The sequence below is a fragment of the Taudactylus pleione genome, unplaced genomic scaffold (assembly GCF_031769625.1).
Source record: "Taudactylus pleione unplaced genomic scaffold, aTauple2 ptg000314l, whole genome shotgun sequence".
Taxonomy (NCBI): domain Eukaryota; kingdom Metazoa; phylum Chordata; class Amphibia; order Anura; family Myobatrachidae; genus Taudactylus; species Taudactylus pleione.
This window is the reverse complement of record NW_028284715.1, coordinates 11,650,830-11,670,118: the sequence shown is the minus strand read 5'-3', so window position 1 is coordinate 11,670,118 and position 19,289 is coordinate 11,650,830. Positions and strand designations below refer to the sequence as shown.

General features: G+C 46.8%; 1 protein-coding gene across 6 annotated transcripts in view; it reads left to right on the top strand.

Moving 5' to 3' along the window:
- VPS13B (vacuolar protein sorting 13 homolog B) overlaps nt 1–19,289 on the top strand; it is a 1,086,122-nt gene that overhangs the window by 656,501 nt on the left and 410,332 nt on the right. For all 6 annotated transcript variants that reach the window (XR_015869381.1, XM_088442693.1, XM_088442694.1 and 3 more), the window contains exons 28-30: nt 3,897–4,038; nt 5,805–6,219; nt 13,070–13,181. Coding sequence is in view for 5 of the 6 variants with exons in the window: in XM_088442693.1 (XP_088298819.1) it covers nt 3,897–4,038; nt 5,805–6,219; nt 13,070–13,181 (669 nt within the window). In the remaining variant the exon portion in view is untranslated. The remainder of the gene's footprint in view (nt 1–3,896; nt 4,039–5,804; nt 6,220–13,069; nt 13,182–19,289) is intronic.

Genomic DNA, 19,289 nt, shown 5'->3' with positions numbered 1-19,289 from the left:
AAGGGATCACTAAGCATGACAGAAATATACAGGGAATGTACCTGGCCTTTTCCTCGCGGTCAGTGCAGATCTGTTTGCTTGTAAATAAATATCACCGTCCAGGTCCCCAGGTCCACAGTGACCGTGATAATGACCAGCCAATGGCACTGGTCGCACTACCCTAGTTACAGCCCTGGTGATAATGACCAGCCAATGGCACTGGTCGCACTACCCTAGTTACGGCCCTGGTGATGATGACCAGCCAATGGCACTGGTCGCACTACCCTAGTTACGGCCCTGGTGATGATGACCAGCCAATGGCACTGGTCGCACTACCCTAGTTACGGCCCTGGTGATGATGACCAGCCAATGGCACTTTTCGCACTACCCTAGTTACGGCCCTGGTGATGATGACCAGCCAATGGCACTGGTCGCACTACCCTAGTTACAGCCCTGGTGATGATGACCAGCCAATGGCACTGGTCGCACTACCCTAGTTACAGCCCTGGTGATGATGACCAGCCAATGGCACTGGTCGCACTACCCTAGTTACGGCCCTGGTGATGATGACCAGCCAATGGCACTTTTCGCACTACCCTAGTTACGGCCCTGCTGATGATGACCAGCCAATGGCACTGGTCGCACTACCCTAGTTACAGCCCTGGTGATAATGACCAGCCAATGGCACTGGTCGCACTACCCTAGTTACGGCCCTGGTGATGATGACCAGCCAATGGCACTGGTCGCACTACCCTAGTTACAGCCCTGGTGATGATGACCAGCCAATGGCACTTTTCGCACTACCCTAGTTACGGCCCTGGTGATGATGACCAGCCAATGGCACTGGTCGCACTACCCTAGTTACAGCCCTGGTGATAATGACCAGCCAATGGCACTGGTCGCACTACCCTAGTTACGGCCCTGGTGATGATGACCAGCCAATGGCACTGGTCGCACTACCCTAGTTACGGCCCTGGTGATGATGACCAGCCAATGGCACTGGTCGCACTACCCTAGTTACGGCCCTGGTGATGATGACCAGCCAATGGCACTGGTCGCACTACCCTAGTTACGGCCCTGGTGATGATGACCAGCCAATGGCACTGGTCGCACTACCCTAGTTACGGCCCTGGTGATGATGACCAGCCAATAGTACTTTTTGGCCTCACACCCACTGCTATTGATTACATAAATTTATTAATGTTTTCTTTTACTTTACTAAAGCATACTTAAGTGTGAAAGACTCTGGAAACCATCGCTTCTAGTGTTACTGTACACACGGCTGTGGTTACTAGCATTTCCAAAGCATTCTGTGTACGTTTTTAGAATGCATTGTCCTTTCCACGTACATTTACCATGGGTAAGCATATTGGGTAAGCCAGGAAGCACGTACAATGAAGTTGTAAATACTAGCAACAATGCTGGAAAGAAACATGCCTCATGGGTGCTCACACTAGCTTCTTAACCAGCTTTAAAACTTAAATGGAGACCTGGCCTTAGAATAAAGACCCAACAGAGCAGCCAGTATTCAGATAACAAATGTACAACCCCATTTTAACATACCTGCTAATTGCAAGGGGCCCATCGCCATGGAAACAGCTTTGCTGCTGCCCTATGGCGGATGGTGTATTTACTATATGTCTTCTACAGAAACCCCAAAAACTGGCAATAACAGCTCACAGACAATGTAGAAATGGGAATAATTGTGTAAATGTCCCTGATAAAGACCTGTAATCATATCTGTTTTAATATACACCAATTAATAATTTAACAATTGCCATTTAATGACATTTTATTTAGTCTATTGTACTTTTTTTTTAAATTTTTTTTCCATATTCGTGAAGTGTGCTTCTCCATATGATATGATGGCAAATGAATTCAGCCCACTCACATCCTTGCCAGCGGCACTTGTTATAATCACACAGCCAATATCTACTTAAATAGATGCTATGGATGTGTTTCTTCTACACAATGTTCATAGAACAGAAGTAAAAAAAAACATTTTCCCGAGTTAGCATAACATTCCGATAGCCCGTTTCCTTCTCATTATGTTCTGTTACGCTGCTCTTGTCCTTAAAATGTCCCGTGTATGCTCTGTATAAAAAGAGCTATCGTACTCTGCATATTGGCTGCCTGCAAACACACGGTACTCCACAACCTGCTTATTAGAAACTAGCGTTGGTCCTGTTTCCCATTATCTTCTTGTTACTTGACATCACAAATTGATTTCAAGATGGGAGTAATCTAGTTTCCTGAAAACAAAAAAAAATTTAAAAGTTTTGCTCATCCTTCCTGCTAATGTGTTCTTAATTCTCCCATGTGCTGTTGGTTCTGCAGTGTGTATTCAACCGAGATACTCAATTAAATGATGTATGCTCTTGTTTACAGTGTGTAATGTTGCCTGACAGTTGGGATGGAGAAAGGAGAGGGGGGGAGTAAGACTTTCATTCTTAGAACAGCCTCTAAATGGTTTTAATTTCCATTGATTTGAACACAACGGATGAGGGTAACATTGTGTCTATTCCAGGCCAGGTGAAAGCTGGCAAACAGGCGATTTTCTGGGGATTCTCCTGCAATGCAAAGAGAAAAATGTGGTGAGACTGTTGTAGTCGCTAAGTTGCTTACGGAAACCGCAGACTACAATCTGACCGGTGTGATCCTTTATAACCCTTACAAGCTGATGATTGCAAGAATTAACAGCCTCATTTCTGGAACCTTGATACTCTAGGGTTGCTTTCTTTAATTATCTGGTTTCAGACACAAAGAAAGTACTTTAAAGGGATTGTCTCCGCCTTCAGATAACTTTACTGTTATTAAATACATCACTTTATCTTCTCTCTGTGTATCTCAGACATGTGCAGTACTTGTCATTAAACCGAGTTGCTCATTGTCTGTTAACCTGGGGTATGGCACAGCCAGCTGTGCTTTCTGTATTTGATATGATTATATCCAGAGGGGAGCTTTGTGTCATCCTGATACCATGAAAATAAGCAACTTTGTTTGATGATATTAATGTCTCACTGATTGTTGTATAATGTATTTTGGGGGGTATTTATCAAAGTTTGAAAAGAGAAAAAATTGTGAGAGCTAAATTACCAACCAATCAGCTTCTAACTTATATTTTAAAGACAGTGTTTGAAAAAAATGAGTTAGCAGCTGATTGGTTGGTACTTTATCTCTTACAATTTTATCTCTGAGCTTTGATAAATACCCTCTGCAACATATACTAAGGGGGTATGTGCAATACAGTAACTTAAAGTAATCGGAAGGCGGTCACTCCGTTTAAGTATCATTCCTCAATGGTTTATTCTTGGAATCATGCACCACAAATCTAATCAGGCTTCTGGCTAAAGCTACACCTATCGGAAATCGTCAGTCTCTTGATTTTTACTTACTGGGCTGATACCTTTTGATTGGGCAGCAATGGTCAACGCTTGCTGGGTTGCTGAACTGCCAGTACATTAGAATGCTCCTAGTAGAGATATACAACCTTGATAGGAAAAAAAATAAAATATATATATCTATATTAATACACTGAGCATCTTAAATATTGCCGTTTTTGCTAAGCTATGGCATCTGCTCATTGTCTGTATACACGGCAGCCATTTTGTGGCCTGAACCAATATTGAGGAGAATGCTAACTGATCACGTCATGATATAATTAGCTGCCTCAATTATGTCTCTGGTTCCTAGTGAATTGATAGACTGTGATGATGAATATTGGTTCAGCTTACAAAATGGCTGCCAGCTCTCTGTATACAGTACACTGACGGGTAGTATTCTTCCATTGAGAATGCATTTTACTGCAACCCAGCAGGTGTTTGCATCATTATGGCAAAAACATAATTTGGCCTCTTATTATTGCCATTTTGTTCTCTATTTCTCTCTCTCTATTCTTTTTATTTAAATTCTTTAAGCCTCGTTGAAAAGTGTTGGTGCCTGGGGCAGTATGGCGGTGTCTTCCTGTCATGCACTGACAAGCTGAACAGACGCACTACCTTGGCTCGACCGGTCAGCAAGCAGGACCCTTTCAGTAACTTTTCTGGCTTCTTCCCTTCTGTAAGAAATCAATTTTTTTTGTTCATGAAATATATTAAAGAAATTCCATCAGCCCACAGTTCTCCTTCTCTTTCTGTACTGTAACCAGCTATTTATATCTGTCCTCTGCCAATCTGGCATATTTATCACCCAGACGTGTTTATTTTATGCATGGCTGATGGAAGTTCTTTTGTGTGATGGGTTGGAATCAAAGTGAACACATACAATCAATGCCTTAATGAGTTTACTGAATGAATCCACCAGCTGCTCAATATGGCTTTGGCTGCTTAGATTCCCTTCTCTTTCGTGTCTCTAGTAAAAAGGGCTCTCTCGACATCAGAATTGTAAAATGAATACACACTTAAGGGTCAATGCAATTAGTTTCCAGTTTCGGGCGATGCCCGTGATTTGCCAATGTGACAGCATTGGAATTCCGGCAACGGTACCCTAACTTGTCCCGTTTTCACCACTAAATAGTGCATTTTAGTTGACAACCATACGGGTGCATAATAAATGTATGTGATTTAAAGGCTAGCCTAACCGCAGCTGATGTCCTCACTGCAGCAATCCTAATTAAATCGACCCTTTGTAGTTAAAGCAGAGATCTAGCTCACTGCCTTTAAGTGCGTTTGAGCCCAGTTGTCTGATGGTGACTGCCATACGGTTGAGTGTGGCCAATATTCCTGAACATATCTGAAAACATGATCTTGTTACTTAATAATGTCGAAAGAGCTTTTTTTTTCTTGTGACCGAAATCCATGCATTTTAATAAAGCAACTTACATTAAATTGTAGACGCTAAATTTAAATCTGGCTTATTTATGTCCTTTTTTTTTCCCCTTAATGTTGTTCTGCATTAAAATACATATAACCAGTAAATATGTATAATTATTTACATTAATAAAATGGTGCGCTAGTAAACTACAGTATCTGATAGGAAATGTATGACAGCACACACATTCTGAAACTGCCGGCCTATGAGAGACGGTCACACTCTATAAAAGCCAGTGCTTTTCCTGTCTATACAGGACTGGTCTCTAACAGAAACATACATGCTTTGAGTGTCTGGAGCTTATATAGTAATTTTTTTTAGGAGGACCAAGATGAACTTTGGACCTCTGTGTTTTTCGCAGCACGTTTCTCCTTAGGTTGACAAAATGTCATTTTTCTTGAGAAGAGAGAGTGCAAAAGGGAATCCTGTATTCCCAATGCTAATTACACGTGTTTAGCTGGTGCTGCATGCTGGCTGTGCATTGATCTCCTCATCAGGCCTGAGCAATGGCCATATCTGACGTATATGTCAGTCCGCTCTCACGCCTTGGGACTAGGGGGTCTATTTACTAAGCAGTGTTAGCAGACAGAGTGAAAAGTGATAAGGTGCCAGCCAATCAGCTCCCAACTGTCATTTTTCAAACACAGCCTGTGAGATGACAGTTGGGAGCTGATTGGCTGGCACCTTATCACTGTCTTATCACTTTTCACTCTGTCTCCTAACAAGGCTTAGTAAATAGACCCCTAGGCCACATACTGACCTTTAGGTGTGAGTGGCAGTTGGCTACACTAACATCCAGTTAGTGTCATCTGTCAGATAATGCACCAAGACTATGTACAGTATAACTTTATAGAAGTTCTTAAAAAACTAGTTTAGTGCTAGCACAATGGCTGTGACTATGTGTTTGCTTTTTTCACGGTTATAACAATAATTAAACAGTGACCGTACTCTTCAACGTTTTACCGCTTTCTGACATGTGTGCTGCATGTTAAGCTGTAATATCCTTTTTGACGCAGACCACGGCAAAGCTTTTAGAGAGCTCCCACCAGCAGCATGGATTTCTCTCTCTGACTTACACCAAGGCCGTGACCAGGAACGTCCGCCACAAGCTGACGACAAGAAGCGAGAAGAGTATTCGGAGCTTTAGGAAACTGTCCGAAGGCTCCACCGACGGTTCCCCCCACTTTCTCCATGAAATCCTAATTTCAGCACAAGCCTTTGACGTTGTCCTCTTCTTTCCTTTGCTTCATGCGATCTCGAGTATTTTTGAAGCTAGGCGACCTCCCAATCAAAAGGAGAAGCGCAAGCCTCCCGGGCAGCCCATGAGATCGCACGCGCTGACCTCGCGGAATCTACCGCTCATCTACACCAACACCGGGGTCATTAGAGTTTTTGTACCCAAAGCTGAGGAGAAACAGCAGAATGTTGGAGGTATGTGCTAATGTTAGACCCATTCCTGGGGATGGCATTGTGTGTTTTGATGTAGGAATAGGCAGACTTGGGTTATATCATTTTAAAACTGTCAATGGAATGCAAAATAGTTGTTTTCTTCTTCGGGTTTCATGGGGTCCACAGCCATTACGTTGGGGTATGAATCCCGGTCACCAAACAGTTAATACAAACGAGCTCTCTGCTCCCAGGATGCATCGGGTTTCCTCCTCATATACTCCACCTCCTGCCTCAGGTAGCCAGTTCTTCCTGTTTGGTGTGTTCACCACATAGACAGTGGGACTGCTGGAGCAGTCCTGCAGACGAGTACAAAAAAAAAAGAGAGTTTTACTCTCTATCTCAGCGGGTGGTCTGAGCTGTCCTGGAAGCAGCCTCGCGCCTGATTGGAGGCGCACCGGCCACGTGCTGCAACTACCTCCTCCAGCGCTGCATTGCTAGCCTCGGCAGGTCCTTGGCTGGGGATTCGGCAGGGGCTTTCTGGCCCTGGACCGCAACCAGATCAAGGGGATGGCAGGTAAGCAGGTGGTCGAGGCGGCCGCTGACGCCGGGACCACGTGGCGGTCCGGCCTCCGGTGGTGAGACTGGCCGGAGACGCGCTGCAGTCAGGAGGCATACGGCTTGTTCTCCTAGCCTAGACCGCCGGGATTTGATGTTCCTGACCAGCCGGGGCTTGTGGCGGCGGCCAGGTCAGTTTACCGGGCAGGTCCAAGCAGCATAGGGGAGGTACGCTTCCCCGGCGGCCCCTCCCCCAATCCACACGCTAGTTCAGTCCTCTGGCACAGTTGATTGTGGATTGTTCCTCCCAGCCTCCATATAGGGCAGCCAGAGTGTATGTCAGTTGCTCTCTGAACGGTGCTCCTACAAGAGGGACGCTGGGCAGTCTCCCTGTATACCTTGCCTACTGCTGGTCTAGGTTTTTACAGGGCTCTATCCTACCTAAGCTGAGGCTGATTATGGTAGTGAGAGCTTATATGTATATGGCTCGCAGAGTATTTATGCATGACATGTGATTGTTGTCTGTGGATACTGTTTCTTCTGTAAAAGATCTGTAATTCCTGTGTACTGTCACTGTCTCTCCCCTTCCCTTGCTACAGGTGTGTGTGGGTTGAGAGTAGGAAGCAGCACATTTACACTCAGAACCAGTGGCATAGTGTTATGTCTAAGGAGTCTGAGGGTCAGGTGGCGGGAGCCCCGTTGCTGATATCCTGTGTAGCCTGCAAGGCAGGTCTGTCCCCACAGGACTTTCTACAAAATGGGCTTTGTAGGAACTGTTTCAGACAGCCACCACACCAATTAAGTTTGCCTGTTTCAGGCCCTGAGCCTCCTTGGGCATAATTTTCTCAGGTTATGGCTCAGGTGGCGGAACGGCTGGCTGCCCCGGTACCACCGGTTTGGAGTTTGCCTCAGCAGATGCATCCTATGCCCATGATGTGGCCGCCTTGGATGGACCTTGGTGCTGGTAAGGTTATGGCATCATCCTCGGGGGTTTTTCAGCCTCAGGCTGTCATGCCAAAGCAGCCTAAATCTAGGCGCCATGTATCACCTTACATGGGTGAGTACTCGAGTGCCTCCTCCGAGGAGGAACAGGCACAGGACTTTTCGCAGGAGTCTAGCTCCGAGGAGGGTGATGATCATTTCCCAGTAGCCGATGTCCCTTTTCTGATAAGGGCTGTAAAATTGGTGTTAAATATCGAGGAAGGGGATCTTCCGCTTAGGAAAGCCCTCCTGTTCAAGCGCCAAAAAGTGGTTAAGGCAGAATTCCCAAAGTCTGAACATTTATCAGAACTTATGGAGGAAGCCTGGGCCCGTCCGGATAAGATAAGCCATTCTTCTAAAAGAATGGCGCTTCTATATCCTTTTCCAGCAGAGGACTGTGCCAAGTGGGAGAATCCACCATCAGTTGTTGCGCATGTGGCACAGCTGATTAAACGTACCACTTTGATAATCCCAGCAGTTTCGCTGAAGGAAACCACGGATAGGAGACTGGAGTCTTGTCTCAAATCAATTTTTTCGCTGGCAGGAACGGCCACCCGCCCAGCTATGGCCACTGCCTGGGTAGCAAGAGCTATTGAGGAGTGGGCCAAAACTCTAACGGAGTCTTTTCCAGATGCCTCTAAGGAGCAACTGGATATGATCTCCTTTATTAGAGAAGGGGCCTCTTATTTGGGTGATGCCATCTTGGATGCAGGGATCCTTTCCTCTAAAGTTTCAGCTGAGTTCGTGGTGGCACGTAGGATCCTCTGGTTGAAGGATTGGAGGGCAGATGTCGGGTCCAAAAAGGCCCTAGAATTCCTTCCATTCATAGGAGGTGTGCTATTTGGTCCAGAACTGGACAAAATTGTATCCTCCATTGCAGCCTCAAAGACGGCAGGTTTACCATCAGCAACCTCGTCTAAATTGAGGAGGGCGTCCTTTCGGGGGTTTTGGACGTAGGGCAAGGCCAAAGGTCAGCCCTCAGCGAGATTTCCACCAAGAAAGGCAGGACCCAGGAAGCCCTGGCAGAACAAACGTCTAGGATCTAGGGTCCAGGATAAACCAGTGGCCTGATGGGACGGGCCTCCCCCTGGGGGATTCCAGGGTGGGGGGCCGACTGCTTCGGTTCTCAGAGCCCTGGCACCTCACGACAGAGGATGCCTGGGTTCGGGGACTTGTTTCCCGAGGGTACGCCCTGACGTTTTGGAGGACTCCTCCTCAAAGGTTCTTTTGTGTAAACCCGCAGGTGGGTTCAGAAAGAGCTTTGGCCCTTCAGAAGGCTATTCTTGCCTTACTAGCATCAGAAGTAGTGATTCCGGTGCCAGAGAACCAGTTCCGAGAGGGGTTTTACTCCAATCTGTTCTTGGTTCTGAAACCGAATGGGTCATACCGGCCTATTCTAAATCTGAGAGAGCTCAACAAATTTGTTCGAGCACCCTGGGTTCAGGATGGAAACACTGCGATCGATTGTGTTGGCAATGGAACAGGGGAACTATATGGTGTCCCTAGACATACAAGATGCCTACCTTCACATCCCAATCACACATGCTCATCAAAAATTTCTTCGTTTTGCGGTAGGGGAGGAACATTTTCAGTTCCAGGCCATGCCGTTTGGCCTGTCCACAGCCCCTCGGGTATTCACCAAGATGATGGCAGTGATGATGGCATGCCTCAGACGCCAAGGTGTCAGGATTTTGCCTTACTTGGACGACCTTCTGTTGCTGGGGCAGTCCCCACAGCAGTTACAGGATCATTTGAGACTGACAGTATCATGTCTGTACAGTCACGGCTGGATCATAAACTGGCAAAAGTCGTCATCCTGTCCGGTACAACAGATGTGTCATTTGGGAGCGAGATTGGACTCCGTGGTGCAGAGAATATATCTGCCGGAGGAGAAGATCCTTGCTCTACAATCACGAATACGCAGGTTGTTTCGCAACAGGCAAATATCCGTTCTAGTAGCCATGCAGATCCTGGGGTCGATGGTGGCCACCTTCAGGATGGTGGAATATGCTCAATTCCACTCCAGACCACTGCAGCAATTCATTCTGTCTCGCTGGAACAAGGATCATCGCACAATCAGGTCCCAGCTGCTGCATCTCTCTCCAGAGGTACGGTTGTCCCTGACCTGGTGGTTGCAGACAAAGCATCTCAGGCAGGGTCGCCCCTTTTGGGTGTGTCGGATTGGACATTAGTCAAAACCGACGCCAGTCTTCAATGTTGGGGGGCGATGACAGGGTCACACACTTTCCAAGGAAAGTGGTCAGTCACGGAAAGCCGGCTACCGATAAATATCCTGGAACTAAGAGCTATATTCAAAGCTTTAGTGCAGGCTCAGGAAATCTTAAAGGGCAGGTCGGTGCAGATAAAGTCGGACAATTGCACCGCGGTCGCCTACCTAAATCAAGGGGGCACGAGGAGTCGGGCCGCCTTGGCAGAGGTATCAAGAATCCTGGTATGGGCAGAGACTCATCTGCCCACGATATCGGCCGTGTTCATTCCAGGAATCCTGAATTGGGAGGCCGATTTTCTCAGTCGGCAAGAGATAAATGCAGGGGAATGGGCCCTACATCCACAGGTTTTTCGGAACCTTGTGGACAGGTGGGGTCTACCAGTAATAGATCTGATGGCATCAAGAAGGAACAACAAGGTTCCCAGGTACGGATCCTGGACAAGAGATCCGAGAGCCGAGTTTGTAGACGCACTGACAGTAAAGTGGCGTTACAAGCTGGTATATCTGTTTCCCCCGTTTGCTCTTCTGCCCAGAGTGGTCAGAAAGATCAAACAAGAGGACAGCACCGTCATATTAATAGCTCCGGTGTGGCCGAGACGGCACTGGTTCACAGATCTACAGTCTCTCTCCATAGACACTCCATGGCCTCTGCCATTGAGACCGGATCTGTTGCTACAGGGTCCCTGCTGGTACCCGGATCTTCATCAGCTATCTTTGACGGCATGGCTCTTGAGGCCTCCGTCTTGAGGGAAAAGGGGTTTTCCGAGTCTGTTATACGGACGATGCTGGAGGCACGGAAACCATCCTCAGCCCGTATATATTATAGGGTTTGGCATACTTTCTTTCCGTGGTGTGAACTGAAAGGGTATGATCCACATAAATTCCTGATATTTTCTTCAAAGCGGCCTGGAAAAAGGGCTAAACCTGGCCTCTTTAAGGGTACAGGTGTCAGCTCTTTTAGTCTGGTTCCAACATAAAATTGCTCTGAGACCGGATATAAAGACCTTTTTTCAGGGGGTGTTGAGGATTCAGCCTCCCTTCGTTTCCCCGGTTGTTCCGCAGGACTTGACTCTAGTTCTGAAGGTTTTACAGGCTCCTCCGTTCGAGCCTTTAAATTCAATAGACATCAAGTGGCTAACAGCAAAGACGGTATTCCTCCTTGCTATGGCATCTGCAGGTAGAGTGTCGGATTTAGCTGCGCTTTCCTTCCGGGAGCCGTTCTTGATATTTCATCAAGATAGAGCAGTACTACGTACTAGGGAGGGTTACCTTCCGAAAGTGGTGTCTAAATTTCATATTAATGAAGAAATTGTAGTTCTAGCATTTCAGGGCACTAGTCTCTCACAAGGTGAGGCTTCCCTGGATGTGGTCCGTGCGTTGAGAATTTATGTTAAACGCACGAGCAAATGGAGAAAGTCCGATTCACTTTTTGTGCTTTATGGTTGTCATAAGCGTGGCTGGCCAGCCAATAAACAGACACTGGCCAGGTGGATTCGCATGGCAATTTCATTGGCTTATACACAGGCTGGTATGCGTGTGCTGGATTCAGTGACGGCACATTCTACTAGGACGGTAGGTCCATCATGGGTGGCCACCCGGGGTGCTTCTGCTGAGCAATTATGTAAAGCAGACACATGGTCTTCCATCCATACCTTTGTCAAATTGTATGCCTTTGACACTTTTGCCTCTCAGGATGCCTCCTTCGGGCGTAGGATTCTCCTCTCTTCCGAGAGTCAGGTGCGTCCCCGCCCGTGCTTTGGGATATCCCCAACCTAATGGCTGTGGACCCCATGGACCCCGAAGAAGAAAATAAGAGTTATGGTATAACATACCTTTGTTACCTCTTTTTCTTCGAGGTCCATGGGGTCCACAGGACACCCACCCAGACGCACCTGTAGTTCTGGGGGAGGTTTTCCGTAGTTTCTTCTCTTGAGAGTCTGGACTCGTAAGTATGGGTCTTTTCTTTCTTACCCTTTGTTTGTCTCTGCCTACTTGAGCTTGGTAACGAACTGGCTACCTGAGGCAGGAGGTGGGGTATATGAGGAGGAAACCCGGTGCATCCTGGGAGCAGAGAGCTCGTTTGTATTAACTGTTTGGTGACCGGGATTCATACCCCAACGTAATGGCTGTGGACCCCATGGACCTCGAAGAAAAAGAGTTAACAAAGGTATGTGTTACCATAACTCTTATTTTTAAGGATGTTTAGTCGGAATTGGTATGATATGCCGGCTGTCGGGAAGCCTCCTGTCAAATTACTTACAGCGGCATCTCGATGGTTGGTACCCTGACAGGCGGTCGGGTAAGTATACTTACCTTCCCCCCCCATAACTCTAGCATTGAGTGAGTGTATAAGCCAGTGGTTCCTAACTACAGTTCTCATGGACTCTTAACAGTGCATGTTTTCCAGATCTCCTGCCTGACTCAATTTAAAAGAACCACAGGTGGAGCTTATTGCATCAATTGTGATACCGAGGAGATCTGGAAAACATGCACTGTTAGGTCCCTGAGGACTGGAGTTGGGAAACATTGGTATAAGGTAATGATAGAGGTATATATTTATCAATTGAGATAACTCCATTTGTTTTGTCCAGAGTTAGGACTTCTCGCTGTCAGGGGGTTATCGCCGTACACCCTGCCCGGGAATCTATTCCCCTGGTCTCTCCATTTAAAGCTTCCCCATGCTTTGCTAATTTAATCTGAAGGATGGAAATAGTGCAAATATTCATAGAAAAAAATGCTTCATTTATGTAAAGTTTTTTTTTCTGTTCTAAATGGCCCCATTTTTTTTTTCTCCACTTCGTGCGTTATCAGACTCCTATTACTGCTGCCAGCCAGTATTGCCGGGGAAATGCGTATGGAATAAATTGTATTGGTAAATGGTGGTGATGGGATGTTTACTATCTTTGCTATAAGGGTCAATAGAAAGTCAGCCATATTGCAATTTATTAGTAAATAGACCCATGAGTCTGAAGAAATTCACTCTGTGATGATTCCCATTGTGATAAATGCAGGAAGGGGGTGTGATAGCACAATAGTCATATTTATGTGGCTGCCTGGAGCTTAGGGGCAGCTTAGCTTTGACCTAAGTTATTGGCTCACGCTCTGCTTGTTTTTTTTTCCCATCAGCCAACCAGATTTTCACTGAAGATACTTTGGTGCTAAAGATTGGCTCAGTGTCCATGGCTCCACAAGCAGACAACCCCCTGAGTCGGAGTGTCTTGAGAAAGGATATATATCAGTAAGTAAACCAGTTACTTCATCGTATCCCATCTCAGTGCCATGATCACCGTTTCATATCCACTTTACTAGTTTAAAGCTGTACTTACTCCATTCATGCATGGGAAGTTCTCCTGAGCGTATTACTGCTATATGCGTTATTATTACATTACACCTATAGTCTGTGGTATTACATAGTCATTTTGCATGTGAATGACTGCATAAAATAATGTTCAATCAGATTGCTTGAAATCTGGATTGATTGGATTATGAGCACGGCGCCGAGAGGAGGGGGGAGCATGTACTAATTACCCAGGCTTGTTGGAGAGGCCCGCTGGGGGTCCGGGTATGACACCGCCCCTCACTTACCTGTCAGCAGCCCAGCACACGCTGCTGTATGCTGGGTTGCAGTGGGAGACTGTCCCCTCTGCCTGTAGAGGGGAGCAACTGATCGCGCCCCCCCCTGGTTTTGCACTGGGCTGAGGTGTTCACAGCGCCCCCCTCCCCAGCGCACAGCACCGCTGCAAAAATGCTCCCTCCCCCCACAATTAGGCCACACCCACTTCCTTCCTCGGGCCGGTAAACTCATCTATAGAGTGTAAACTTGCAAGCAGGTCTCTCTTACAACGTTGTCTGTTAAGCTGGGTACACTGTGTCTGCGGCTTCATTCAAAGACATATCGGGTATATACACCTGCCGATGTACCTCCAATATATTGTTCGTCGATTGAACTAACACTATATTGTCAAGTGTGTACTACACACTTGACGATATATCGTTCGTTCAGTTGATGAACGATATATCGGTAGTACATCGGCGGTTGTGTACACCTTATATGTCTGTGAACGGCGCTGCAGCACAGCTGATGCCGATATATGATGCAGATATATCGGTGCATCTGCAAATGTGTACTGGCGACCCGCCGACCTACCCATATGCCGGCCGCAGGAACCGCACACAATTACGTCACTGCCAGGCCAGTCGGGCAGAGGATTAGTAAGTGTATATGCACAGTCCATTTGTGCAAAAAACTTTTGCAGAACACTCGAGAGGCCCGCCGATCTATCGCTCAGGTGTGTACTGAGCATTAGGCAGCAGGAAGCACCAAACAGAGTTATATAGTGGGAGGAGCAAAGTCCCCCAGCAGCACAGAGTATATCAGGAGACAAGTGATTTGTTAGTGAGGACAGAGGGTCTGATTAAGACTTGGGAATAGAGTGAGATATCTCTCTCAACTGATCATCTTGGTGACACCATGCTGCACTGCAGGTGGGCCAGATTTAAAATGTGCAGAGAGATTTAGATTTGGGAGAAGTGTTTCCAAACTGACATCTAAATTGTAGAGTAATAATAAAGCTTTTCAGTATTGTGGGCTACATGCAAAAGCAGCCAGTATTTACCCTGCATGCAAAAATATGTATGTATTTACACCCTTTGCATTGCAATATGGTTTGTTCAGGTACACATTTGAGAGCAATATCTCACTCTATTCCCAAGTCTGAATCAGGCCCAGAGCTACATGTTACAGGAGCTGTGACATGATGTGAGGAGGGTAATAGAGGCAGCAGGAAGCTACAGACTGAGCGTTATAAAGTGGAAGGAGCAGGGTCCCCCATCAGCACAGAATATATTTGAAATTAAGTGATGTGTTAGTGAGTGATATGATGTTATGAGCAGCAGGAAGCAACAGTGTGATATCATGGAAGGAGCATGGTTCCCCAGCAACACATAGTATATCAGGAGATGAGTAATGTTTTAGTGAGGATAGGGCTGCATGTGACAGGGACAACATCATGCAGTGAGGTAGGGAAAGGAGGCAATAGGTGGGCACCAACTGATAGTTATGTAGTGGGTGTAGTCCCCCAGCAGCACAGAGTATATCAGGAGATGAGTGATGTGTAGTGATGACTGGGCTGCATGTGATTGGTGCGGTGACATGATGTGAGCAGGGGAATGTAGGCATCAGGAAGACATAGACTGAGCAGGGTTCCCCAGCAGCACAGAGTATATCAGGAAATGAGTGACATGTTAGTGAGGACAAGGCTGTATGTGACAAGGGCAGGGACATGATGTGAGGAGGGGGATGGAGGGAGTATGTAGCCACATACTGAGCAGGGCTTACAACTGCAGAGAGCAGTGATGCTACAGCTCCCAAACCAGTGCTGGAATATTGAGGCCTATAACATACCTCCCAACTGTCCCGTTCTAGCAGGACAGTCCCGTTTTTCTGGGACAGTCCCGCTGTCCCGCCCGCGGGCCGCAGTGCGCACGGCTTCTGTACTCTTCTGTACGGAGAGCATGGGGGTTGCCCAGCATCTCGGAGAGTGCTGGGCACACCCCCAAAGTGACGAAGACGGGGGAAGCCGCGAGGCTCCGCCCCATTTTTCATTGGCTCCGCCCCCTTTTCCGGAAGCCACACCACTTTCGGACGTGTTGGGAGGTATGGTATAAGTAACTCTATATGAAATATAGTTCAGTCATCCAATGCGTTTTGAAAAGCTGCTATTGTTATTTTCCAATTGCCTCGTTATTTAGTTTTTCCCCTAATCATGCATGATCTCTGCCATTTGATGTATTCCTAATATATGTTAACGTCCTTAAAAAAAAAATAAGGTTTAAGAAAATAAAAAATACCCCTCCAACATTCAGACATACAAAGCCCAGAGGGGAGGAACGATAGAGTAATCATTTCACATAAAAGTGAGAGACAAAATAAACCATTGCAACTTCCCATTGTTTTATCCACCTCAGAGAGGAAAATGTGTCCTACTATTAGCTAATGAGTAATAAGAATCCGCTCTATGATTACCGTGCCCCGATGTGCCACTGTGCCCGCTTTCTCCGTAGCGCAGAGATAATCAGGTGTAAATCCTTCACTTCAGTATGATTGTCTATTTCTGCAGAGCTCTGCGATGCTACAGTCATTTCCTAAAGGTTTCATACTTCAAACAAAGAACACCTTGTTATTATTACGGTCTTTTCAGCTTCAGTCTATGAAAGAAGAAAAAAAATGAAAACGTGAATATATATATACATTTTTTTTTTTATAAATCTAAGCATCTGAAACACGGCACCGTTAATGCTGTTTGGATCAAGGCTGGAAAAAAAAAAATCAAAGTTCTAAGGAAAAAAAAAAAAATCACAGTTTACTGATTTTCTGTGAAATCTCGTGCTCTGGTTTTTGTCACTTCATGATCTAAACCATATTGATGAGAAGGGCAGAGGGGCTGGCAAATAGGGGCAATCAAGATCTTAATGAAATAATACATGACATTGAATGGTACTGGCACCACGGCCAGGCCTGAAATCACGCACATAAGTGAGAAAAGTCACAGAGAAAAGTCAGCTGCCTAAGTGTGTAAGCCGCCGCCTTCCCGGGTAAGAGGCGGTCTGCCTCTCAGATGTGCCAGCGTTCGTGTTCCCTACTGAACTCCAACAGATGTTGTGAAAATGAAATACGTTTCTAACTATAAACAATTCACATTCTTATACATGACAATCCTTCCACTTCCTGTATCATATATCGGGAGGGAAAATATCCCACAACGCAGCATTTTTTTCCCCCCTGAAGCTGCTGTTGCCGGCAGCACATTGTTAGACCAAGGCCGTTGCAGCACGATCCAGGTTCAAAGACTGAACTGATGAGATTTGTGAGTTATTGGCCGAAATGTAACATTTTAATGGCTTTAGGTAGACTTCAAAGAATAAAGGCCGCGCTCGTCTCGGTTGACTCTGCCGTTTGAGGGGAAACATACGCCTGATGATTGAGACTCAGCCCAAGTGATGCAGACACACTAGACCCGGTTACATTATTTAAGTCTATAGGAACGTTATTCTTTCTTTCACCTCTTATAGGTTGCGGTGATATACAGGGTGTTGTAGAGGACATGGAAGGGCGCCAACAGTTATCATGGAGTTCTTATCAGCAGCGAAAAACGTGTAGCTGTATAAATGTGAAATAGCCATAAACACATTGTGGCTAGGGCTACAATCTTAGGGAAAAAAATGATCTGAAAGGAGTTTTTTTTTTTTTTTTTAAAAGGATGCTGTAATAAATTGATGTTGTATACTTTTAAATATAGGTTATTGGTTAGTATTTAATACAACAAAAATGATGTGTCTCCTTTCTTAGAGTTGTGTACTGTAATTAGTATAACCATAAACATCATATTCCAATTCATTGCTTTGGGATCACTGAGGTCCTGATACTGAGTTAAATGCAAATCGATCTTAGATGCTGCTGTAGGGTTGGGTGTGGGATGCCAGCAGTCGGGATCCTGGTTGTCAGAATCCCGACACCGGCAACCAGACAGGGCTAGCACACAGACACTTGTTCGGTATTGTAACCCTCTCCCTACCCTTACCCTCCCTGTTTGGTGCCTAACCCTATCCTTGCCCCTAGTGCCTGAACCTAAACTCCACCTCCCCGCACCCTAAACCTAACCCTCATCGCACCCTAAACCTAACTCTCCCCCCTTAGTGCCTAACCCTAACCCTCCCCCTAGTGCCTAACCCATAACCCTCCCCCCCCCACCCCGCTACTTCCCTTTGGCATCTCGGCGGTTGGGATGCTGGCGTCGGCATTGTGAGAGGTGTCAGGATTCCGTCGCTGGTAATATCAGCGCCGTCATCGCACCCGCCGGGATACTGACTGTAGCCCCTCCTGTATTCTTAACAAATGTGTATATTTGCCCATAGGCAAGGTTGTCGAGAGCTCTGTGCGGCTCTTTGGTGCTAGGGAGGATAACCTATGTGGGGCGTGGCTACGGCCCATTCGGTGGCCTTTATAGAAGCTGCATGTGTTATAGGGATACTGGGCGTGTTATACTAGTGACCACCCCTGCCGCCACCCCACATGCAGAGTTGTATCTTTGTAGCCTGCCCGCACGCCCCTCTCTGTGCGCTTTGATAAGCCAGGAAATAAGCAAATCTCAGCTTACATCCTGCTCTGCATAGCTTGCACAGTGTTCTCCCCAGAAAATGTTTCCAGCCGGGTGGTATCAAGAAGTAGCCGGGTGGGGCCTTCGCAATAATAAAATGTTTTAAACCCTGACCTTATAATGATTTAAACTTGAAATAATATTTTTATATATTAATTCTCCTCTTATTAGAGGCCCAGTTGACTGATTATGATAAGCTGCAAAGTCTGTAGGATCTGCTCCATTTTATACAGTTCCCAGATACTGTCCCCACTTGCAGGCTCCCAAAGTGCCGGGTGGTGCACCCGCAAAAAACAGCCTGGGGAGAACACTGCCCTCCCTTACCATTCCAGCCCGACAGGTCTCAGGCTGCTCCCCCATTGGCTCACAGGCTGCTCCCCCATTGGCTCTCTGTCAAAAGTGTCCATTATGTAGTGCCCCCTGCAGTTATCCCCATATGCAGTGCCCCCTGTATTTGTGCCCTTTATATAGTGCTCCCTATAGTTTTCCCCTTTCTGCATTGCCTCGTGTAGTTTTCCCTTTATACATTGCCCCCTGTAGTTTTCCCCTTTATGCATTGCCTCCTCTAGTTTTTGCCCCAATGCAGTGTCCCCAGACTGGTCCCTTATGCAGTGTCCCCAGACTGGTCCCTTATGCAGTGTCCCCAGACTGGTCCCTTATGCAGTGTCCCCAGACTGGTCCCTTATGCAGTGTCCCCAGACTGGTCCCTTATGCAGTGTCCCCAGACTGGCCCCATTATGCAGTGTCCCCAGACTGGCCCCATTATGCAGTGTCCCAGACTGGCCCCATTATGCAGTGTCCCCAGACTGGCCCCATTATGCAGTGTCCCCAGACTGGCCCCATTATGCAGTGTCCCCAGACGGGGCCTAGCCCCAGTCTAGAACTTACCTTAATATGCTGCTTGGCGCTCCCGCTGCCGCTGCCTCGCTCTGACTGGATCTAACTAGATCCAGCAGGCGCGCAGGTCAGGCTCCTCACGTCGCTGGTGACGTAATTACGTCAATTGCGCAGTGCATCACTGGGAACGCTTGCCTCTGAAGCGATCGGAGGTTTCTTTAGCCTCCGGCCGCTTCAGAGGCCAGCGTTCCACAGCAGGAGGCAGAGGGTGACCGGGAATGCGGGGGGGAGAAGTGCTGGGCGGTAGGCTGTTTCTGCTGGGCGATGTGCCTGCAGAAAACAGCCTGGGGAGA